Raw genomic sequence first — 25,549 nt, forward strand, 5'->3', positions numbered from 1 at the left:
GGTGCAACTCGTGTGAGTGCTCGTCTGTACGGTCGACTGTACAGTGTACAGTGAAACAGCTCTATGTCGGTGCAACTCGTGTGAGGACATGGCGTGTTGCTCGTCTGTGCATCTTGACGTTTCTTTATGAGGGCGATAACATATACATCATGTATATATGTAAGTAAAGGTAAAGATGTCCCTGTGCTTAACTAATTAAGCACTACGCCCTGAAGGCGTATGGAGAGTGGATGTACAGATCCACATTTTCTTGTCCTCAGCACTAGTTGGAGGTGAGTGGTCAGCTTCACGCCCCGGCCCCTTTACCCCCTGTACCCATTGGATAGGAGATTAGGTGGACCCCAAAGCCGGTGTGGAGAAGATACATTTTTTCACTTTACCGGGACTCGAACTCCGACCCGTAGCCAGTCGCTATACCGGCTCCTTCAATACATATACGTATATATGTACACACATATGTATATAAGGACAGAACTGAATAAATTAAATACATTACCCAGTTCATCATCACACGAGACACTGGACAAATGTTTTTGAAGTTAACAGTACAGAATCCCCATTTTCGCATGCCTGATAGAAAAGCCTGGGTAACTACACCTCCTTTCCCCTGCTTGAACCGGAAAAAGATCATCCGAACAGGGGGTGAAGTAAAGTTGCTCCTGTGCTTAACTAGTTAAGCACTATGCCATGACATTGTATTTGGGAGTGGCTGCGTAGATCAATGTATTCTTAACATCGGCACTATTTGTGAATGGTAGGCTTCACGCCCCGGCCGCTTTACTCCCGGGGTAACAGTCCCCGGTACCCATTGGATAGGTGACTGCGTGGGCCCGGAAAAGGTTCTGACGATGTGAAGAAGAGAAAAATCTTGCCCCTACGGGGCCCCGAACTCCGTCTCTTCGGCCGTTCAGCTCCAGTCGCTATGCTGGCTGAGGGAACAATACATCCTCGCATTTGAACATGCCGCTTAAATTACAATTATCCATGCTTCTCCATGCATTACGAACTTAACATTTGGAATTCCACACGAAGTAAAACATGCAGAGAGAGCATTGTCCATTATTCTCGTGGGAATCCCAACAACCGTCAGTGCTATATTATTACTCCAACTCTGGCACGTTCCCACAGAAATGCAGCCTCAACAAGCAAGCGATTAATAGAGTAAGATAATTATGTCTACGAACCAAAGTTGTTGCCTCTTGTATCTGCTGTGAACGCTGGCGGTCGCCCCTGTGAAAGCGCGCTGGTTTTGGTGGCCGTGGTGGAAGAGCGGGTGGACAGTTAGACGTATCCTGACGTGACTCTTCTGCCACCTCACAACGCTGCACTTGGTCCATGTTCGAAGCACGCGCGAAAGTGGCAGATGGTACAGAATAACGGCGAAAACTGTTCGCGAAATTACTGTTCTGACAATTCACCGAAACTTTTTGGTTTATACTAGGTTCCTTCAGCGTACCAGATCGAATTCTATTTTTGACAGCCACAAATCCTTCATTAAGAGTGGATAAGTTATCACTGGGCATGTTCTGATTACTTATCGCAGGTAAACTTCCATGGCTCAAGCTCACAGACTTAAAGGACGCCAAATTTCTTTCAGTTTCACAAGAATTCGCGCTTTCTACGTCGCAGGATATCTTATGTGCTAAGTTTCCTGTCGGGCCAATCCCCATTTCAGCTGAAGTCAATCGCTGAGGCAAGTCCTTCGATACATTCGAGTGGTGCTGGTATGTATGTGTGGGATTGTGTGGCTGAGGATGAAGTGGAAGGTTATCTGGATGTTGACAGATGCTGTTATCAACTGAGAGGGGGTGGAAGAACATGTCTGGTGCTTCGAAATGATGTTTGTAATCTTCCTGAAGGGAAAATGTCTGCGGCACAACGGTTGATGGGCCAAAATGGCGATAATTCAGTCCACGCTGGGAAGGTGCAGGAAACGGCTGAGTCCAACTGACGTTTGAGAAGAGTGGGCCATATGGAGCTGTCCATGCATGCTGTGGTATTGGGCACACCCAAGGACAAGGCACTTCAGCTGAAGGTGGTGAGCTCTGAGAAGCTGAAGTGTTTGATGTGGTGTCCCATGCAGTCCCAGAGGTTGGTCGGCATTTCACATTTGTCTTACACTGAGGTGGTGCACTGGGGACAACGGGAGGCTGTGACATGAGGTCCCAAGAAGTGCCAGAAGTTGGTCGGGAATCCACACTTGTCCTGCGCTGAGGTTGTGCACCTGGGACAACTGGAGACTGTGATGTGACGTCCCATGAACTTCCAGAAGTTGGTCGAGACTCCACACTTGCCCTGCGATGAGGTGGAGGGGTGTTCCCTTGCCTCTCTACCACAACATCCCATCCACTACCGGACATTGGTCGAGTACTACCGATACTTGATTTCCGGCGTCGCGACGCAGGAGGAGATGGAGTAGGACGCAATCTTAAGAGGAATGTCACTTCTTCCTCTTCTTCGTCATCTAAATCCATTGTAAGAGACTCCACAGCACTACACTACTTAATGTTTCTTTGATGGCACCAAATTAACTTTCTTCTGTAGTGTAATTACACAACAGGTCTAGAGTTGCCTGGATATGCACATTATTTTTTGGTAATACTGCAAAGAACTGTTTGTTTACCAATCGCTGATTTCAAGAAGCACGAATGACAGATGCAGAGTCAGGTATTACGTGTCCTATTCCAAACTATCTCTTCTTCGTTTCAGATCCTCACACACAAAATCCATGTTATCTAACTTGTTGCTGTGTAGCAAATACCTAGCGAGCTGAATAAGTATACACAGAAGAGAATTATTAAAAACTATGGCACCCAAAACTGTAGAGTGTTTGCATTCCCTTTTCTAAAACCGCATTATGAAATTTACATAATCCTGTAATCGTGAACATACATACACGTCGCAGGGTTCAGTCAGGTACAATGTTATGGACTTACGAACTGGGCAGGACAATATACAGAGTGATCGGAGCCTGTTTTACGGTCCCAGTGTTGCCACAGATAAAAAAAAAAATGTGAAAAACTGTATAAGGTCCGACAAAGAGTACAAAAAATCCCAATTGCTACACAAAGAACTAAGTTTCAAGCAAAGTGCTACGGCCCCTACATATAATGCGCTATAAATAAGGAACTGTTCAGTTTCTTCCCAAGAACGAACATTATTTCATGACGTGGCAAGCATGGAACCACGAAATTCAAGCAAAAATTTGGCCGAACACTCTGAAGTGAAGACATCGCATGACAAAGAACAAGGCATAGATGGCTCCGTATGCAACAATGGAACATGTCATGCTATCGCTAAGCAAGAGTTGCACTGCAACACCGGAACAGTGTTTTCCACGAGGTCCGTGCCGAGCTGTTATAAGCAGGACAAATTAGAAATCAGGATAACCGCTGGAGTTGAGCTACTGTCAGCTGTTGCTGTTAGAAGCTGGTAGTTGAGGCCGAGGACGGTGCAGTAACCCACAGGAACGTCCACCGTTTGAAGCCGCTACCAAGCAACGGCAGTGAAAACGTGACTGTGAACACTAGTGTGTGTGTGTGTGTGTGTGTGTGTGTCATAGTAAAATGTAAAGTGTAGTCACGAGCTGTACCAAAAGTCCCATAAATCCGGTCATCAATCCAAAACCCGCATATGGTCACTAAAATAGTGACGGTATGTTAATATCCCCCCTCCCAAAAAAGCAACACAACCATGGAATGAAACAATGCACGGCTTATCAGACCACATCCCTCATACGTGAGGAGAAAAGGCAGGATACACCGACAGCTACAAGCAGGACGGCCGGTCGATGTTAGCAGGTAAATCCAGACAACATACCGCAGGTGTTCACACGCTTAAATGTCACATATTCACCGACTCCAGATCAATGAGTTGTCTGAACGGTCGGTAACGACATAACACAGATTCTCCCATTACTCAATCACCGTACAGACCTGACCTTGACAGGTATCGGCCATTTCAGACCCTGGAGGCAAAACCAAGCGTCAGAGGACTTCAGATACTGGGAAGGAAGAACCGGAGCAGAAGAACAGAATGGGAACACAGACAAAGGAGGAAAGGAATAATAGGGGAAAAGAATTAAAAAGTAGAGGAAGTGGCAGATAGTGAAGGAACACAGGATGGAGAACGGAAAGAAATCGAAGAGTAAAAGGATATGTCTAATAATAACAATAACTTCTGTGTAAAACTAATCGTCTTTCCTTTGAGACATGGGCTACACAAAAAACGAAAAAATTAAGGGGGGACACGGCCCGTTGCCTAGTAACGACAAAGGGGACACAGAGAGAGCAAGATCTCATAAGCTTCAGAACTCCGTGGCTTTAGTCCGCAAGCGAACTATACCGACCGCAGCTTGTCGACGAAGTTAGTGCCAACTTTAGCGGATAGAGGGTGTCACGTGGTCAGCGCAACGAATCCCCACGGCTGTTAATCTCGATTTTCTAGACCGGAGCCGCTATTTCCTTGAAATAGCTCCTCAATTATCCTCATAGGCTGACTGGACCCCATTCCAGACCCAGTACTTCTCAGAAAATCTGGTAGTGCCGGGAATCGAACCCTGGACCTCTGGATCCGTAGCCAGGAACTCTCATCGCTAGACCACAGAGACGAGTCCATAAGCCTCAGACCTACAAAAATAAGCCACGAAAGAAACCGGCGTTAAGGCGCTGAGAACCTTCACGCATTCCTATTAAGTTTATGTACGAAAAGCGACTAAATATGTCACATTCTCTTGCGTACCAATTGTGTTAGGGTAGAGGAAAGGGTCCAAAATGAAGAAGTGGGTCGTATTTTAAAATCTTTCATTAATATTATACGGTTTATACTGTTTTCAAGCCCCACAAGAAAAAAACAACTCAAGGTTATATGAGAAAATCGAGGTTCAAAACGGTAATCAATCACATGACGCGACGTCACGTAAAGCTCCTGCGTGCTCTGAAATACACTATCACAACGAGAACATTCATAATTACTTCATGAACGGTCATTCATCACCAAAAATAGAGAAAAGATCACACATTCAATCATTTATTATATGTTTTAAAGTCCGGTAGCAGTAATTGATAAACTGTTGTGATTATGGGGCTTAATATAAATTGAAACTCCTACGCAAACTGTTTCCCGGGAGATAAAGCGACAGGAGCGTGAAGCTGACCACTCACCTCCATCTTGTGCAGCGCTTAAGAAAGGTGGAGCTATACTTGAACTCCCCCATGTCTTCATGGCATAGTGCTTAATTAGGCACAGGGATAACTTCGCTTATACGCAAAACTAACTCGGAATTTTGCGATAAACATTAGAAGAGTCATGGCATTGAAGTTGCAATTTTTGAAAATCCTATTCTATCACTGAAGATGGAGGCAATACATCTCGGCTCCACTCCAAATGTCGGTAAACATTCACAAGACTACACGGTATCACGCCGAAGACCACAGCCAACATAATTCCCGGATGGGCACAAGCACATCTTCCTCCGTGACTCTGCTGGACCTTACCCACTTCGACCCTGAAGATGGAAGCGGCATGTGCCTTCGAAACGTCGGAAACACTTCCCACATCCAAAGGTGCAAATACCCAAGGGACGAATCAACATTCTCAACAATAAACATAACTACCGCGAAAGCCTAAAGTGTGTGATTCCCCATTACTTTGTTTTTAAATATAATGAAACCGTAATGGTGCTGCGTGACATTAGGGGCAAAACAGTGCGCTGAGACAGCAGTTAGTACTAATTCTACCGGCAGGTGGCTCTGCCAACAACAGTCTCTGTAGTCTGCTGTTGTCATCTTCATAAAAAATGTTTATTCAGAACAACTTCTTGAAACACGTATTTTCTGTGCACTGGATATTATTAATTTAACGAGCACGCAGCCCTAAGCGGCAATGCTTCCGACGTGTATTTCAGAGGTGGCTGTTTCAATTCTCGGCCGAGATACCGGGTACCCTGCCCGAGGTTTAGCGTGGTTTTACACAGCCACACCAGGAAAATACCGGAATAGTGCCTCGGCCCAGGCATGATTCCTTTCTTCCACGTCCTTATCATTTCGTTATTCACTTACTTACTTACTTATGGAGCTGAGCCCTTCTTGAAGAGCCGCCAATTCTGCAGTTGCTCAACATTTCGCAGCATGTTATGGAACCCGATGGTTCATTTCCGTGTTCACAAGGGCCCTCTACGTGTCCCTATCCTGAGCCAGATCAATCCAATCCACATCATCCCATCCTATCTCTCTAAGATCTAAGACCCACTTACTATGATCCGAAACCACATAACGCTAAGAATGACGAAGGAAGTGGCGGTGACGTCATTTGAGGTACTGTCCTGGAATCTTCCCGGAGGAACCGAGTCCACTGCAAAGAGTTACACATAAAAAGCTATCCTTGTAACAGGCCGTGGAGGCCCATACGGTTGTGAGACGTCGAGGCTCCAATATTTTCTATACAGGCGGCTCACAGATGGCGGTGAGGTTGTCAGCCTTATGCGTCAAGCTATCCCTGTAACAGGCCGTGAAGGCCCATAGGGTTGTAAGAGTCGAGGCTCCCGCATTTTCTAGACAATCGACTCTTAGTTAGGCCGCACACCGACATGCGTCAAGACATGTAACAGTCAAGACACGATGTCTGTAACATGACGCAAAGAAAGGAGCACAGTTGAAACGAATGAGATTATGAAAAATGTCGCACACCGGTCTCAGTCGTGATGCTGACGTCAGCTTCATGCTGACGATTCACGAATGAAGCAAGACTGCGTCTTTTGTCTCATGTCTTGATGCTTGTCTTGACGCAGTTGGTGTGCGGCCGCCCTTTGATAGCGGTGAGGTTGTCAGCCTTACGCACTGGCCGGCCTTTACCCCCCGGAAGATTCCTGGTACTCATTTCTGTTAGAGGCTGAGTCGACCCCAGGGTCTTAGTGCGGCTAGGATTACGTCAATTGAAGAATCGAATGACCTCATGGGGAATCAAAGCCGCGACTTTCCGGCTTGTAGCACAGTGCATCAACCAACTACGCTACCGCGTTACAGACAGCGCCGTTAAAGTACAAATAAGACATACAGGCCTGTGACTGTAGCTCAACGACTAAGTGAAAACAAAGCACAAGTGCATTCGAGACATGAACTGTGTGAAGGAGGGACTCGGGGAATCAGTTCATTTCGAAAAACTTTGCGGTTATTATTTTTAGAACCATGACTCATTAGTGAGTAGAAGTGAGAATGCAGATCAAAATAGTTCTGTCCCAGAAACCTGGATCACGGTGTGTATGAATGTGTGTCAGACAAACGCGCGCACCACTTCCTGTCCATTCTACTGACAGGATGTGACGCAGACTTGCAGAGGGTTCGCGTAGCGGTAAAGCTTTAGACTTTATATTGCTCTGTCCTAGTCACCAGCGGGGCACTAACTCCATGGAGCCAAGACCTTCTTCAGAAGCCAACAGTCGTTCAGTTATTCAAGAATTTCCCAACATTTAATGAAACCCCAAGGTTCATTACCGTGTTCGCACGAGCCCTCCACTGGTCCCTATCCTGAGACAGATCAATCCAGTCCACACCATCCCATCCTATCTTTCTAAGCTCCAGCTTAATACTGTGAGATGGCGCCCGAAGGTCGGAATAATGGAATAATAGCAGACGTTTACTGCTAGGCAACGGGTCGGTAAACACGTTACCGCGACAACGCCCAACAACGAAAGTATTGTTGGAAACGGTGTTTTCTGTTGGGTCCGCCTCGAGGCTGTATAACGAGGACCCCAGGTCAACTGAGTTAATAACTGAGTCAGCTGAAGATAACTAAGACAGCAATGAGTCAGTTGAGGGTTGACAGTTGACAAGAATTCTGCACAGGAGCCTGCGACAAGAGGACCTGAGCGCTGGAAGCCGAAGAATCTCCACTGTTAGAAGCCGTTGCCAAGGAACAGCTGAAGATACAACAGGCTGGAAAAAGGCTTCGCGAGTGCTTTAGTTATCTGTGAATTGTGCTGTAATTACGTGTAGTTCCGAGTGGTGTGTACAAGTGGTCAGTATCTACTCTAAATACTACCCATGGTAGGACCTAAAAAGGCATTCACGAACGCTACAGGATACATACGCTTTTGTCCTGAAAGGGGTAAAATTACAAGCAGGTCGAAGCATACTTCTTCTCAAGCCTTTGAGTTGTCGCCCTACAAAGAATCCGCGGAACTCGGGTTCCGTGCATGCTTCAGGCCTACAGGCCTACAGGCCTGCAACAGGACGCGCGGGTGAAGGGAACACACGCCGGGCTGCCGTAGATCCAATGAAATGCTTCCTACCTAATTTGTGCGGAGAGTTCTGTATATTGAGCGCGGATGCTGTCCCATAAACAGACCCAACAGAGTCACCGATTGGCTTTGAAGTGATCCTTGGTTCAGATCTCGGCTAGGGGGCCAAGATACCCACAATCCCGAGACTTCTCGTGATCTGCCTCGTCCCAGGATAACACCTCAATTTGGTCACAGGCACAGCCTTCCAAATTACTTAAAATCCATCAATCACTCCTTGCTACTGATATCATCGTGAAATAAAACATTCAACTCACCTATCCAAAGGGTAGGGGGTGTAAGGCGGCCGCGGGGTGAAGATAACAACACTTTATCTCCAATACTACCGAAGTTAAGAATACTATACCTACACGTGCCGGTCACGGTAGCCGAGCGGTCTAAGGCATGAACTGTCTTCGCTCGCTTGGAAACCGGGATCGTGGGTTCGAATCCCACTCAGGTCATGGATGTTTAGTTTGTGTGTGTGAGTTTTTCTGTGTTTGTGTACAGGTAGAGGCCCTGCGACGAGCTGATCACCCGCCCAAGGAGCCTACCGAATGTGTAAGATCTAGAAAAACCGAAGTGAACGTAGAAGTTCATGGAGGTAGGCCTAGGCCCACTGGGGCTGTAGTGCCAAGGGGGGAAAAAATACCTACACGTGTTCGTGGTACGAAGCTTACTTAAGTATAAAAACAATTATGTAGTAAAGAAAGTTATCCCTGTAACAGGCCGTGGAGGCCCATATGGTTGTGAGATGTTGAGGCTCCCACATTTTCTAGACAGTCGACTAACAGATGGCGGTAAGGTTGTCAGTCTTACGCGCCAAGCTATCCCTGTAACAGGCCGTGGAGGCCCATAGGGTTGTGAAACGTCGAGGCTCCCGTATTTTCTCTAGACAATCGGCTCACAGATGGCGGTGAGGTTGTTAGCCTTACGCGCCGATCGCCCTTTACTCCCAGGAAGATTCTTGGTACTCATTTCTGCTAAAGGCTGAGTCGACCCCAGGGTCATAGTGCGGAAGGAAGGTTAGGTCAACAGAAAAGTCCAATGACCTTATCGGAAATCGAATAGTAGTAGTAGTAGTAATATCAGTAGCTTTAGTCGACAAAGACAATCCCCCCAGACTCTACCGTCTGAAGGAAGACAACACTAATATTACTAAATCTCCCAGGCTGAGTTGGTACGTGTATTTGCCACAAAGGTGAACTACTTATCTACAAGCACGTGGGGAACATTTCCAACATTTGTAACTACAATTAAGTTCACACTGAGATACTGTTCATTAATCGTGGCCTCACTCACAGTGACTGTTGTATCACCTTGTAGCATGAAGACACAAACCAAACATTAATGCATGAACAAAATATTGTTCGTAAAAATACTCCGTGGCTTTAGTCCGCATGCGAACTATACCGACCGAGCGACCGCCGCTTGTCGGCGAAGTTAGTGCCAACTTTAACGGAGAGAGGGTGTCGTCTGGTCAGTGCAACGGATCCCCATGGCCGTTAATCTCGGTTTTCTAGACCGGAGCCACTACTTTTCCATTCAAGTAGATCCTCAGGTATGCTCACGAGGCTGAGTGGACACCGTTCCAGAATCACTACTTTTCAGAATCGAACCCGGGACCTCTGGATCTGTAGCCAGAAACACTGACCAGTAGACCACAGAGGCTGTCTCCATGTTGCTCGGAGTGATGGAATTAACGGTCTGGCTTATAAACCGGGTTTATCCTGCCCATACCAGACGCCTAACACTGAGTTAAGCTGCTCAATAACAGTTAGATTAAATGCGCAGTATCCGAACGAGCTACAGACTGACTGACAAGTTAACACACCGAACAAGTCTGTCCAGCTGCAAAGCTCCAGCACTGAATTCGGGAAGTGCTCGACTCGATTCTCGGCCGGAACACTGGATATTCTAATTCACGAGTATCATGATTCTACTCAGCCCCTACAGAAAACGTTTACGGATGGTGCCTCGATTAGACCACGATCACGCCCATCCAAATTCTTTTTCCTTTCATGATTAATTATTAATGAATCATTAATCATCTTAAAATTCGACATTGCGTAGGACGGCTATCCAGTGTCGTTAAGTAACCAAAAGAAAAGGCCGCGCCATAGCTCAAGCGGTTAGCCGCTGGCTTCCCGATCCCGGGTCTGGTCAAGTGCGATTTGTGGTGGACAAAGTGGCGTTGGGGCAGGTTTTCTCTGAGTACTTCGGTTTCCCCTGCCAATCTTCGTTCCACCAATTGCTCCACAATCACCCTCACCTATCATCTTGGGCTGGTACAATAGGCCAGAAGTGGCCGCAGTACAAGGGACTTAGTCCCACCCCACTAAAGGAAAAAACAATAGAAAAAGTGAAAACACGGGCAATGATTCCAGGAAATAAAATCATATCCCATTTCGGGGAATAACACAGGATGTGCAGCTCGAGAGACAACAAACCTTCCATCCGACATCCTTAATTACCTCGTGCGATTGTAATCACGAATAAAGACCGTGTCTGGGGAAAGAAGAAGGCTGGTTTCTTCTTGCAATTACAGGAAGGCACTGTACTTGAGTTCCTCTCTGATGATCAATAATGAGACCGATTTGAAGCCGAGACGCTGATGGTCCTGCCTCTGGAAACTGTTCCAGCATCAGTCAATACACGGTTCAATAAACACGATGAAATTTCATCGAGTTCATGGGGTTGGACGACCTGCGTTCGATTCCCAGCAGTACAAGACTTTCTATATAGCGTCTCTGAGGCCCACCCAGCCTCCTATCAAATGATTACAGCGGGGCTCTTTCCCCGAGAGTAAACCGGCAGAAGCGTGAAGCTGATCACTCATCTCCATCTAGTGCTGAGGTCAAGAATGGTGAAGCTGTACCTCCATCCCCCATAGCACAGGGACAACTCTTCCTGTTGCAAACCTGCACTGTTTCCTTTCTGAGCGCTATTTAACGACGCTACTTTATCTCGACCTCTCTATGTGGCCTAGTGGTCAGAATTGCTGGCTACAGATCCAGAGATCCGGGTTCCATTCCCGGCGCTACCAGATTTTCTGAAAAGTAGTGGGTCTAGAACAGGGTCCACTCAGCCTCGTGAGGATAACTGAAGAGCTATTTCAAGGAAATAACGGCTCCGGTCTAGAAACCCGAAATTAAAGGCCTTGGAGATCCGTTGCGCTGACCATGCGACACCCTCTATCCGCAAATTTGGCACTAACTTCGCCGACAAGCGGCGGTCGCTCGGTCGGTATAGTTCGCTTGCGGACTAAAACCACGGAGTTTGTTTACTTCATCTCGACCACACTGAGTCCATTTGTATGGTCACTGATGAACTGGAACGTAAACGGTAAATTTATCTCTGGGCATCAATTAATGAAGTACCACGCCATGAAGACGTGTAGAGAATGGACAGCTCCATTATTCTTAAACTTTCGACACTACATGGAGGTGAGTGGTCAGCTTCAAGCCCCTACCGCTTTACTCCCCGAGGAGTGGTCCCGGTACTCATTCCATATGAGGCTCAGTGCTCTCCAGAATCGGTCTGGACATTACAGAGATGCATATCTTGCCCCTGCCAGTCTGTAGTCTAGTCAGTATATCGACTGAGCTGTACTGGCTCCTGACGAATTGGAAAGAGTTGGGAACTGAAAAGACTTTAGTCTAATGCAGGCACTTTTCCGGCATTTGCCTGGCGGTTCATGAAAAATGAAGACTGCATGCAGCCACACTTGAGATAAACTGTTCTAAGTTACACGATGTGTGCCGCCGTACTGACTACGCGTCGCTACATAATTTATGAAATAAACTAACACTAGTTTAATAAGCTCAGAGCATAAAGAAAGGAGCGACCTCGTTAAATAAGAAATGAATCATACTAAAGCCACTTGTTCCATGTGTAGTCTATATATACCCAAATATAAACTTGTCACACTTGAAACTGGGTTGCTTCAAATCCTAATTACAGCGCAGTGCTGTGTGACTAGAGGGAAAGCGTTTGGAACCCAAACAGCATCTTGGCAAGTTTCCCAGCGGCAGTCCGCCCCCCCCCCCCCACTTATGGAGAAGCATTAAACTGTTTCTGAAAATGTGTTTTCCCCCCATTTCAATTCCTCGCTAGCTTTACTGACGGGGTGCCGTGCCACATTACACCAATGCAATTCAATGATTCAATTTCAGGCGAGCTTGCGACGGAATTCAATATCACAAACACAACACACATTCAGGAGAATAACTGAATATTTAAAGGACTCTGTTCCATGGAGTTGCTTATCGCGTTAAATATTAGCGAAAAAATATATCCATGATGAAAGCAACGAGAAGCATCGGGGCACGCAAAGACTTATCTTCATGTTCCGCAATACAATTAAGCGGTTTTGGGAAGCCGTATAAAATTTGCCCCCCCCCCCCGAAATGAATTCAAGCGTTTCAGTTCGTGTTCGAACAAAGGAAACTCAAACTGAACACAGCATTAAAGCTCGGAAATAGCATTTTACGATCTCAAAAAAAGTCTCTGTGTTACACATATGAGAAAACTGAGGCGACAACTGATTCGAACGACCGCGAAAGTTGATTTTCATTTAAACTGAAGCCATATATTAGGCAGTAACTATGAAATTGAGGCAGAAATTAAATACGCCATTACCCTAAACATTAATTGAGGTTTGGCATTTCAGTGCCAATACATTCAGGACTTCTATGAAACCCAACAGCACGTCAAAGCCAAAATAATAAATTTCAACACGTAAATCTGCATAAGTTACGAAAATATGACATATAACTAACACTGCCGTACATAGCTAAAAGTTTTACAGGACATATTTCGTAAAGTATGTTTTACCAGACACACTGTACTTACTTACTTACTCACTCACTCACTCACTCACTCATGGAGCCGCCAATTCTGCAGCTACTCAAGAATTTCCCAGCATTTTATGGAACCTGAAGGTTCATTACCTTGTTCACAAGAGCCCTCCACAGGTCCCTATCATGAGCCAGATCAATCCAATCCATACCATCCCACCTCAGATCCATTTTAATATTGTCCACCCACCTACGCCTTGGTCTTCCCAGTTCTCTCTTTCTGGCTTTCAAAAGAGCCCTCCACTGGTCCCTATTCCGAGCCAGATCAATCCAATCCATTTTAATACTGTCCACCCACCTACGCCTTGGTCTTCCCAGTTGTCTCTTTCTTTCTGGCTTTCCCACCAATACCCTATATGCATTCCACGAGAATGGGACACCGATGAGTGAAGAGTGACACGGATCACGTGATTCTCTCAAGCTATGGAAAGTAATTAGGTCCAGGAGGGCACATAATGACAAAGAAGCAACGGAAAACAAAAAACTAAAACGAACAATCAACGCACAAACCGCGTCACAGCGTCAACAAACTCGCTCCAAGCGTCAGCTGTTGGTGTACTTAATCACACGCGTGAATTCACACCAGTACAATCACCGTGATGATGCTCACACATGGTGATCAACAACGCTTTAGAATCAAACACAAACAGATATTCCATGTCCGCATATAAATCTTTACAAACTCCACCGAAAGTTCAGCATTTCTATACAAAAACGTAAATTAATATGCATACTTATCCAAAGGATTCGTCCAGGTCCGAGGTTTTGTGTACATTTTCGTAAGATGCTTATTCTTTAAGGCGAGGAGTTGTTAGCCCCACGCCCAACCCCCCAAGCTGAAGGACCACCCCTGTCGGCTGTCCGCTACTGCTTATTCAATATATTCGCAGCTTTCCTGCCATGCCGTGGTGACAGGGACCCACCGAACATGTATATACCTAATTTGTACACGGCAGCTTATTTAAAAAAGATAAAGCTATGCCTGTAACAGGCCGTGGAGGCCCATAGGGTTGTGTGACGTCGAGGCTCCCACATTTTCTAGACAATCGGCTCACAGATGGCGGTTAGGTTGTCAGCCTTACGCGCCGGCCGCCCTTTACCCACCAGGGAGATCCCTGGTACTCATTTCTGTTAGTGGCTGAGTTGACCCCTGGGAAATAGTGCGGCTGGAAGTATTAGATCGACAGAAAAATCCAATGACCTCATCGGGAATCGAACTAGTGATCTTCCGGCCTGTAGCATAGTACCACAACCAACTAAACTATCGCGTATAATGCAGTATAATCCGTTGAATGTCAACTGACGTTTTGATGGACCATTTTGCCTTTACCTTCAGTGTCAAAAAAAAAAAGTCAAATAGACAACCAGCATGGAGCTTGTAGTAAGTTCCCCACTGCTTGGCTTATTCTTCGACCCTTGAAAATAATGGCGACATGTTCCTCCGAAAAGTCAGTTGACTTACACGAACAACACGAAGTTATACAACCTCCTATCCAATGGGTACCGGGGGTAAAGCTGCCGGGGCGTGAAGCTGACCACTCACTTCCAGCTAGTTCCGAGGTCAAGAAAATGTGGATCTATACGTCCACTCTCCCATACGCCTTCATGGCGTAGAGCTTACACGGTGTTACATCCCGCAAGACAGAGCTCCAACTGGGGCAGATCGCCTCCAAAGGGACGGATTTAAACTGTTTTATGATCTTATATGTCCAGTAGCCAATAAACGGTGAAGACAATCAAATCACGCTTAATTGAATTTTGGGCGCTACGACACCCACGCCTAATGGGAAATTTAAATTATAACTGAATCCGCTGGAAAAGAGAATATTTTAAAACATGGATTTCTTCCATTTTCCAGCTAACAAATTCAATTTAATTACCACGTATCATACGCAGCATCTTCCGTGTATAGGTCCACTGGTTGGATCGAACCTTGCGAATGTGACGAGAAAGCAACACAGCGCCTAAACTTCAGACGCCATGACAGAAGTGCGCCAACATGAACTGTAATTTCATTCGCCCGCACAGTGCTCGTTATATTAAATTACAATTAACGAAGCAGTTTACCAAATCAGCCTGGTAATGGCACTAGGGCCCTCTCAGAGTGCAGAAACTACGGCACGCAGACATATTCAGATGATTAACAAACTTCATGGAACCGAGCCCTTCTTGCGAAGCCAATTCTGCAGCTACTCAGGAACTTCCCAGCATTTTATGGAACCCGAAGGTTCATTACCGTGTTCACAAGAGCCCTCCACTGGTCCCTATCCTGAGCCAGATCAATCCAATCCATACCATCACATCCTATCTAAGATCCATTTTAATATTATCCACCCATCCACGTCTTGTTCTTCCTAGTAGTTTTTCATTCTGGCCCTCTACCACTATCATATATGCATTCCGGTTCGGCCCCATTCGTGCTACATGCCCTGCCCATCTCATCCTCCTTGACTTGATCATTCTAATTATACTTGGAGAAGAGTACAAATTATGAAGCTCTTCATTATGCAGTTTTCTCCAACCTCCTGTCACTTCACCCCTCTTTCGCCCAAATATTCTCCTGAGTACCCTGTTCTCAAACACTCAGTCTATGTTCCTCCCTTAAGGTCAGAGACCAAGTTTCACACCCATACAGAGAAACACAGGCAAAATTATAGTTTTGTATATTCTAATTGCTATGTTCTTAGACAGCAGACGAGAAGACAAAAGGGTCTGGACTGAATGGTAGCAAGCATTACCCGAGTTCAATCTCCTCTTAATTTCCTCCTGAATCAAATTCTGACTTGTTACTGTTGTCCACAAATATTTCAAAACATCTGTTGCCCATCTTTGTGTCATGATATTGCCATGCATTCTCTGTGTTTACCTCATCGGTATTCGATACCGCGACCTTCCGGCTTGTAGCATAATGCTTCAACCAGCTACGCTACGCCCCCTTTATATTCAGATACGTTCATTAATATGGAGGAGCCGGGACAGCGATAAGCTATGGGCTGAATGGCTGGGGTTCGATTCCCGGCAGGGTAAAGACATTTTTCTCTACTCCACAGCGTCCAGACAGGTTCTGGGGCCCACTCAGTCTCCTTGACAACCGGGGGCTCTTCCTCCAGAGACTGACCACTCTCCTCCATCTGGTACAGAGGTGGAAGTGCGGTGGAGCCATACCTCCACTCCCACATGCCTTCATGGAGTCATACTTAATTAAGCACGTATAGTACACAGCTTCCTACGTCATCAATTGCACAGTGTCCCAGGAGGACAGGTCAGTATTTTGGGAGGGGATCAGCCCGTCGTAAGGCCGCTACCTAACACAAACATACAACAATGCTTCGAGTGGGATTCGAACCCACGATCCCAGTGGACGAGCGGGCGAAGACATTTCATGCATCAGACCGCACGGCCAATATGATCGCCAATATACGAATTAGGCCAATACAAGAAAAAATCTACCCGCAAATGCTGGGTTCGAATATCGGGCGGGCCATCGGCTGTCACTTTCTGCGGCTTTATTTATTTGTTTCATTGGGGCCTCTGTGGTTCCTGGCTACAGATCCAGAGGTCTGTGTTCCATTCCCGGCGCTACCAGATTTTCTGAGAAGTAGTGGGTCTGGAACGGGGTCCACTCAGCCTCGTGAGGATAACTTAGGAGCTATTTTAAGAAAACAGCGGCTCCGGTCTAGAAACCCGAGATTAACGGTCGTGGGGATCCGTTGCGCCGACCACGCGATACCCTCTATCCGCAAAAGTTCGCCGAAAAACGGCGGTCACTCGGTCGGTATAGTTCGCTTGTGGACTAGAGCCACGGAGTTTGTTTTTTGTTTCTTTGGGGTTGAGGGGTGTGCGAGATTGAGTCAACTTGGTACGTCGGCCACTAATTGGCGTATTCTACGAGCCTCGGATGATAGATGATGCGTGTGGAGCAGTCGATAGAATGAGAATTGGCAGGGGAAACCTCAGTACGCGGAGAGAACCTGCCCCAGTGCCACTTTGTGCACCAAAAATCCCACATGACCGGATCTGGGCTCGGACCCGCGCCGCGGCGGTGGGAAGCCGACGACTAACCGCCTGAGCTGTGGCTTTTCTCAGGCCTTCCGGGCAAATTCTGGGTTAGTACCTCGATTAGTCTACAACCGTAGCCTTTCAAATCTTGTAAGATTCATCGCTGATCTACCATCAGAATTTCATGGACGGCATTTCACAGATCTGGGCTTCAGAGCAGAAACAGAAGTTCTCATTAACAAAAGATACGTCTTGAATGAGATTCCCAATGAATGCCTAGATACTGAACAGTAAACCAGTGACAGAGACAGCAAATTGCGGCGTTCGGAGAAGCAGCAGCGTGCTGGAGTTACGTGATACCCCCCCCCCCCCAAAAAAAAAAACGCCCTTAAATATCACGTGACATCTGCACGAGTAAACATGTTGGAGAAAAGCAATTCTGAATCAAACAGAGATGACGTGTGAGAGTCCCGCGTACTTACGAAAAAAACAGAAGAGAACTTCTGGCACTCGATCTAAGCTTTCAAGTCTCAGACATGTCCGTCAGAAACTGGGTATTGGAGAATAGTATTAACTTTCGGACAGACAGCTACAATTATTTCTCACTCGTATTTTTTTCAGTTCCAAACAAACAAGAAATCTAACAGATCAACGTTGACTGTACAGTACCTTCTGGGATGTGACAGCTTGATGTTTGAACCTTGCTTGGCGGCGTACTCTACCTACCTCGGGTACGTATCCTTACGGAAGGGAAGTTACTTGTTGAACGAGATCTCCGGCATAGCGATTTGGGTGGAGGTAAAGCTAAAGTTGTGGATAATTGAGGAGCTACTTGAATGGAAAAGTAGCGGCTCCGGTCTAGAAAACCGAGATTATCGGCCGTGGGAATCCGTTGCGCTGACCACGCGACACCCTCTATCCGCACTAACTTCGCCGACATGCGGCGGTCGCTCGGTCTGTATAGTTCGCTTGTGGACTAAAGGCCACGGAGGAAAGGTAAAGTTGTCTCTGTGCTTAGTATATGAAGATGTATGAAGGTGTGGATATATCGCCAGGGCACCAAAAGTATAGGAGGCTAGGTGGGCCTCAGGGGCGGTCTGGAAGCTGTGAAGGAGAAAAGAATATCTTGCGCATGGCAGGAGTCGAACTCCGGTCGTCCAACCCGTCACTATACTGCCTGAGCTGCCCCGGGTTCGTCTGACACATTGCGGTACTATTCAGAGTAAAATAAAACCGAAGTTTATGTAAAACAGTTGTGACCGAAGAAATGGGTGTTTTCAAAGACCCATAAGAAGCATTTATATTAAAGAGCGCGCAGTCACAATCCAGAAAGTTTCAGACACGGGAACACTTAAGTGAACAAGAATTTACGGTATGCTTACTTGAGGCAGCCGCTCGCTACTCAAAGCAAATAAAAGCGAGCGATGTAATAAATTGGAACGATATCGGATTCCTCGGGCAAAATGCCGCGTTTGTATTACGAGATCTTACGCACAGCGAAACAAATAACAGAGTTACATGGAGTATCAAACATGGCAGAGGATTATGGGAAATATGCAGACAATGTAAGGGGCTGCCTCACTAAATGGAACACTGTCCTTTTTGAGAAGTTAAATAGTTCCTCAGCTAGTTAAGAAAACCTTAGTACTGTGACAAATATGACCATTGTTAGGCAACGACTGAGTATACACATTCCAGCGAACACGCAAACAATAGATGTGTTCTCTGTGGACCATGTTACACCTAGTTGCTAGGTAGCACAACTGAAGAGGCGTCTTCTATGTGGTCCGCGCCATGCCCACTGCTAGGCAACGGAGCTGTAAACACCCATCCCTAACTGGTGTTTTCTATGTGGTCCGTGCTGCGGCTATATAACGAGAGTCTGCAGCTAAATGATACAGTACCCCTGTGGAGGCGGGGTCGGATACCTCCACCGTGACCCTGAGAGTCGTAGAAGGCGACGAAAGGGAAGTCTCGAATCTGAGAAAGTAAAATAAGGTCGCGAGTGCCACTGGACTCGTACCCGAGAATGACTGCGCTCGCGAGGGCCATCAACAATTGTAAACGACAGACCCGTTCTCTCGTCGAGAGTGCCTACATAAACAAACCTGGAGCTGTCTGACAATAATAAAAATCTGGTGGTAAGCCCCAGATGGGTGCTTTGTTCCAAGAGAGACTGGCCGACTGACCGTCTGTCGTAACATAAGACCCAGACTCAGACACAGCTAGATGAGATTAGAGAACTGGCACTGCAGAATTAGGTCAAGTTTTGGAAAGTCGGCGGTCCAAGGTGGTTGAGCAAGACGTGGTAAGAAGACTTCATAGTTATTTGAAGTGAGAGTTCCTGTGATAAATTCGTTGCCAGGAAACGGACAGCGTGTCCTAATGATTTGTGAAGTAGGTAGATTGGCGATAGCGCTATAACTGATTGTATTAAGAGTGACTGTAAGGAAGCCACGGACACGTGACAGTATTGTAGTATGTAGACCCGTTGTTAACTGATGACACTATAAAGAACGACCGTTGCTAGGTAATGGAAGCAACAGATTCCTAACATACACCAATGGAGTAAATGAGAAGCGGTGTTCTCTACACGGCCCGTGCAACAGCTATGTGACGCAACAATACAAGAACGGTTGGCAGAGGTGTTATAAGCTGGACAAGTCTTAGAGTTTAGTTGGTTGTGAGACAGTCGCCGGCCAGTAAGGACGTGAATACTGAAGCTACAGCGTTGGAAGCCGTTATCAGGCGATAACCGGTAAAGATATAGCCAACTGAGAAGATATAATGCGTGATGCAGTGATATGAAGAGAGTGAAAATTAGCGATAGGGCAATAGTTACTTGTAGTTACCACCATTAAGTGTTCACAAACCCCGCCACTCCATAAAATCCTGACATTTTACGAAACACGGAAGTTCACCGTCTGAATATTATCATATGCGGTTCACATGTCTGGCCTCCCCCGCAAAGTCCGTCTACTCTACGAACCACAGTACGCCGTGCCTTGAGTTGGCAACCTTACGGAAGAAAAGTCCCGTGCAAGTATGTCTGAATTTCCCACCGGCATATACGAATACCGCCGATCACAGTGGCCACGCGGTCTAGGGCATGAACTGTCTTCGCTCGATCGGACACTGGGATCGTGAGTTCGAATCCCACTCAAGGCATGGATGTTTGTGTGCGTTTATTCTATGTTAGTGTTGTGTGTAGGTAGCGGCCTCGCGACGGGCTGATCACTCGTCCAAGGAGTCCTACCGTCTGTGTAAAAAAAATATTACGAAACTGAAGAAGAGGCCACGGCCCAACAAAGGGCTGTAGAGCCATTATGAATATGAATACCGCAACCACGTTGAAAATTAAATCTTGTAGTTTTTTACTGATGAGGCAACGGTCTATGCCATTACCGGACGAAGGAGTGACCTGCTTACCACATATCATGGCGTATATATAGGGGGGGGGGGGCAAAAAAAAATGTACTCACTCTTTGACAGTCAATATCTTTGGAACAAAAAGACATGTAGATACAATTCTTGCGCGGTAGTGTAGTGTAATGTTTTCTCAACAGATGGCGAAGGTCATATCAGTCAGGTGAGTGTCGTGCCGCGTGCGCGCTGCGAGTTGAAGAGAGCAGCAACATGGCTGAAAGGTTGTTCTTTGAGCAACGCAAGGCTGTATTGAAGTGGGACTGGAAGTACGAAAACATTAAAGAGGTACAACGACAATGGCAGAATGAGTTTGGAACTCAGCCACCAACACGTCGAACAACTGCCCGTATTCGGGATAAATTTGAAGCCGACGCTACTGTTCATGATGTGCATAAGCAAAGATCTGGGCGACCACGGATAGTAACAAGTCCAGCTGGTCAGGTGTATCTCGATATACTGCAGACATCGATTTTCCCTGCCATTCTAGAGCTGCTTGGAGACGAGAGATTTTACCTACAACAAGAGGGTGCTTCACCTCACTACCATCGAGTTGTCGGGGCGTACTTGGGTGAGACTATCTGGACGATGGATAGGTCGAAGAGGTGCTATTGAGTACCCACCACGGTCTCCAGACCTAACACCTCTCGACTTCTACCTATGGGGAACCTTGAAGGATGGAGTTTATCGACAAAAGCCAGCTACACTGAACGCGCTACGACAAACCATCGAAGCGTCGTGTGCAGCCATCACACCGGACACACTGACAGCCGTAGTTCGCTCAACAGTTCGGCTGCATCGACGCTGTTTAGCCGCTGATGGTGGTCACTCTCTCTCTCTCTCCGCGCAAGAATTGTAACCACATGTCATTTTGTTCCAAAGATATTGTCTATCAAAGAGTGAGTACATTTTTTGGACCCCCTTGTATATGTAAACTGACAGCACTGTAAACCACACCCCTTCAGAAGCGAATTATCGATCATTAACTGGTTAAGAATTTATCGATCTTCTTTAATGAATCCCAAAGTTATTACCGTTTTCAAGAGATCTAGCTATTGGTACCTATTTTGATCCAGCTGAATCCAATCCACATTGCACACACTTATTTAACACACACGAAAATTTCACAGTACGAAGCGAAACTTGTATTCGCGCGATTCTAAACGCAGGCCCGATTCGAACCCACACCAAACGAGCCCGACAAAGAGTATGCGTACACAACAGTTGCCAGCAGGGCCAGAAGCGATATGTAGGGCGAGGGTGCTCCATGACCTATTTGTGTATATCCCAGGCAGATTCAACAGAATGTGGCAGTGGGGGGGGGGGAGACTTGCTGTCAACTTTAACAATACCCACAACTGTGGTTTACTGTTGTATGAACCCAGAGCTCATTACGCGCAACACTGGTGCTCTCGGCGTGTCATTATTTGAGTTCAATGGCAGATTACCTTCACCACACAGCGAATCAACGGAGTTGGTGCGTGCTCCGTGTGGTGTCTCAAAACTTTGGGCCCCACTATCCAGGGACTCACAGAGTTCCAGGGAATCACAATGTAGCTGCATGTAAGCACAGATAAGTTGCTAAGAATTAATATAGATTTCGAAAAACAATGTCTGCAGCCCGCCAAGCATTTCGCGAAAGTTCTTGTGAGCGTACAGGTAAAGTTTATAGCTTAGTGTAGGTGTAAGCCGGTCAAGGTAGCCGAGCGGTCTAAGGTATGAACTGACTTCGCTCGCTCGGAAGCCGGGATCGTGGGCTCAAATCCCACTCAGGGCATGAATGTTTGGTGTGTGTATGCGTTTCTCTGTGTTTGTGTTGTCCTGTGTGTAGGTAGCGGCCTTGCGCTGGGCCAATCACTCGTCCAAGGAGTCCTGCCGTTGTGAAATGATTAGAGAATAAAAGAAAACCTTAACACCCGTATGAGGGTATAAGAGAAACGGATAAAAAACTGTAGGTGTACAGAGGCTGTAAAGCTATTTAGGTTCCTACTGTCACCGTACAGCCTGATAGGTCCCTGCAACAGTGTGCAGAACTGCACTTTTCGTGACTGTACAGGAACATTTTATAGCTTACTGTAGCTGCAGAGAGACTGTAAAGCTATTTAGGTTCCTGCTGCCACCGTACAGCCTGATAGGGACCTGCAACAGTGTGCAGATCTGCACTTTTCGTGACTGAGATGGAGTCGTCGCGGTGAATTTATGTTTTACTTTGCGGGGTTCAGGTATCATAAAATTTGAGAACCCCTACTGTTAAAGTAATGCTCCAGACCTGTATACGGTAGGTGTTTGGTTCGAATCACTGCCGGAGCACCGGTTATCTCGGGTCTTTCGTGGTTTTGTTCTATTCTCCGACGTAATCGTCAAGACAGTACCTAGATTAGACCACGACCACCTTTTTCCAAATCCTTTCCAATGCACCATTCACCCTGCCACCAAACACTATATATTCTAGACATTCTCAGTTAAGTAAACCACACACAAACCTGGCCAATCAGAAATATTTATCAGGTCTTCTCTTGTTTTGCAATGTAACGTTTTACTTTAAGCGTTATATGGCAACTTCTGATTGAAAATTAACTAAACATTCACCCACCGTGGTCTGACATTCACTGATAATTTATTTTAACATGGAGTTCGCATAGGTCACCCAAATAACTACTTTAACACGAGAAACACTGATATAAGCATAGCACTCACTTCCAGACGGAGCAACATGGCCTCTGACTGCTTAGGGACATGAAGAGAACGTCAGACACACTGCCCACTTGTTAAAACTGATGTCATTATAACGTCAACTTAAATTAAACCAGTCTGTGAAGTGAATGACTTACATATCCAGAGCACATGCCTTCCTCATGCAGTCACATGCTAAAATAAGCACACTCCAGTTTTTGTCGTTATTCTGAGAATAGTCCTTTTCCAGACTGTGCTTAACAGAATCTGTCATATTAAGTTCTATGAGCCTGAAATCGGTAACAGATGCTAGATTATTATGTGATTTTAAATCATTAAAGCACGGTGGTATATATACCACTATATGTTCACTCCGAATTAAAAATCTCTGTCTTTGGTTCTGGAGCACTTTGAACCTTGGCCGCTTTTCAGTATCCTAATCTATACACAGTCGGTAGGACCCCTTTGACGGGTGATCAGCCCGTCGTAACGCCGCTATCTACACACAGAACACAAAAACATTGAATAAACGCACACAGACATCCATGCCTCGAGTGGGATTCGAACCCGCGATCCCAGTGTTCGAGCGGGCAGAAACGATTCATGCCTTAGATCGCGCGGCCACAGCGATCGGCTAATTAAAAACCTACCATTGTTAATCTGACAGTTCATGAAACAATGCAATTATCGTACAAATAGTTTTAATTATGGCAACAGTTTAGTGTTTACTAAAAATATGCCAAGTTGGTCCAACGACACACACCACGATAAACTACACTCCACTGATGAAAGGCGTTTTGACTAAAACAGTGGTGCGATTAGCGTAGTAAACATTACAACAAAACAAGACGGATCGCTCTATGGTAAAATATGGAACAAATTCCGAGACCGATATATGACTTGAAACAGATCACGTTACTCCCTAAAATATTCTCCTTATGTTTGCTTTCATGGATAAAAAAATATTTTTAAGCCTATGATTCAGTTACGAGGGAAGTATTGTACAATATTCTGGTAGAGTTTGGGATACCCATGAAACTAATTAAGTTGATTAAAATGTGTTTAAACGAAAAGTATAGTAAAGTCCGTGTAGCTAAACATTTGTCTGATAAATTTTCTATCCAGAATGGTCTAAAACAAGAATATGCTTTATCGCCACTCCTTTTCAACTTCGCCTTAGAATATGCAATTAGGAAGGTCCAGGGAAACCAGGTGGGACTGAAATTAAACAGGACACATCAGCTGTTGGTCTACGCCGATGACGTGAATCTACTGGGTGATAATGCAGATATCATAAAGAGAAACACACAAACTTTAATTGAAGCAAGTAAAGAGGTTGGTCTAGAAGTTAACACAGAGAAAACTAAGTATATGTTGCTGTCTCGTCACCAAAATGCAGGGCAAAATCGTGATATAAAGATACGAAACAGATGTTTTGAAAATGTGGCACACTTCACATATTTGGGAACGATAACAAATCAAAACCAAATTCAGGAGGAAATTAAGAGGCGATTGAACTCGGGTAATGCTTGCTACCATTCAGTCCAGAACCTTTTGTCTTCTCGTCTGTTGTCCGAAAACATAAAAATTGGAATATACAAAACTATAATTTTGCCCGTGGTTCTGTATGGGTGTGAAACTTGGTCTCTGACATTAAAGTAGGTTGGAGAAAACTCCATAATGAGGAGTTTCATAACTTGTACTCTTCTCCAAGTATAATTAGAATGATCAAGTCAAGGAGTATGAGGTGGGCAGGTCATGTAGCACGAATGGGGGAGACGAGGAATGCGTATAGGATATTGGTGGGAAAGCCAGAAGGAAAGAGACCACAAGGAACCCGCGACCTACCGGCTTGTAGCATAGTGCCGAGGCCAACTACGCTACCGCGTGCCCCTTACCTAGTATAATCAGTGGTTGAGATTGAATGAAAATAGAACCGGGATGGTTCTGCACGTGGAAAGAGGAAACGTGTTCAGACGAAGTGCGAGAAATGTGATATGGGACTGTGCATTCTCGGGTGCTTCAAACAGTACCACACGAAAGCAAAATTTAGTTAGACGACGCAGGGGAGTAGCCTGTACAACCACGAAACATTTAACAACAACAAAAAAGGTATTGTACATTGTATTTACTGTCAAAGAAGTAACGGGATGCTTTCAAGCCATTTAGAAAAGAACCGGGATGCCATCCCGCCGCATCCCGCCCCACCTCAAGCCCTGAGTATAATATATCGCCATATATAGCTCTATCTCGGTGCAACTCGTGTGAGGACATGGCGTGTTGCTCGTCTGTACAGTGTACTGTGTACTGTACAGTGAAA

The 25,549-nt window shown here is 45.9% G+C and overlaps 1 protein-coding gene across 5 annotated transcripts in view; it reads right to left on the minus strand.

Annotated features, from left to right (window-relative positions):
• LOC111861588 (liprin-beta-1) overlaps positions 1-25,549 on the minus strand; it is a 129,081-nt gene that overhangs the window by 65,763 nt on the left and 37,769 nt on the right. For 2 of the 5 annotated variants that reach the window (XM_033750492.1, XM_033750490.1), the window contains exon 1: positions 1,185-2,757. The exons of the other annotated variants lie outside the window; for them this stretch is intronic. In XM_033750492.1, the coding sequence (XP_033606383.1) occupies positions 1,185-2,474 (1,290 nt within the window). In that variant the 5' untranslated portion in view covers positions 2,475-2,757. Of the gene's footprint in view, positions 1-1,184; positions 2,758-25,549 lie in introns of those variants that run through there. 5 annotated transcript variants of the gene reach the window in all.

Source organism: Cryptotermes secundus, unplaced genomic scaffold, assembly GCF_002891405.2.
Source record: "Cryptotermes secundus unplaced genomic scaffold, Csec_1.0 scaffold136, whole genome shotgun sequence".
NCBI classification, from domain to species: domain Eukaryota; kingdom Metazoa; phylum Arthropoda; class Insecta; order Blattodea; family Kalotermitidae; genus Cryptotermes; species Cryptotermes secundus.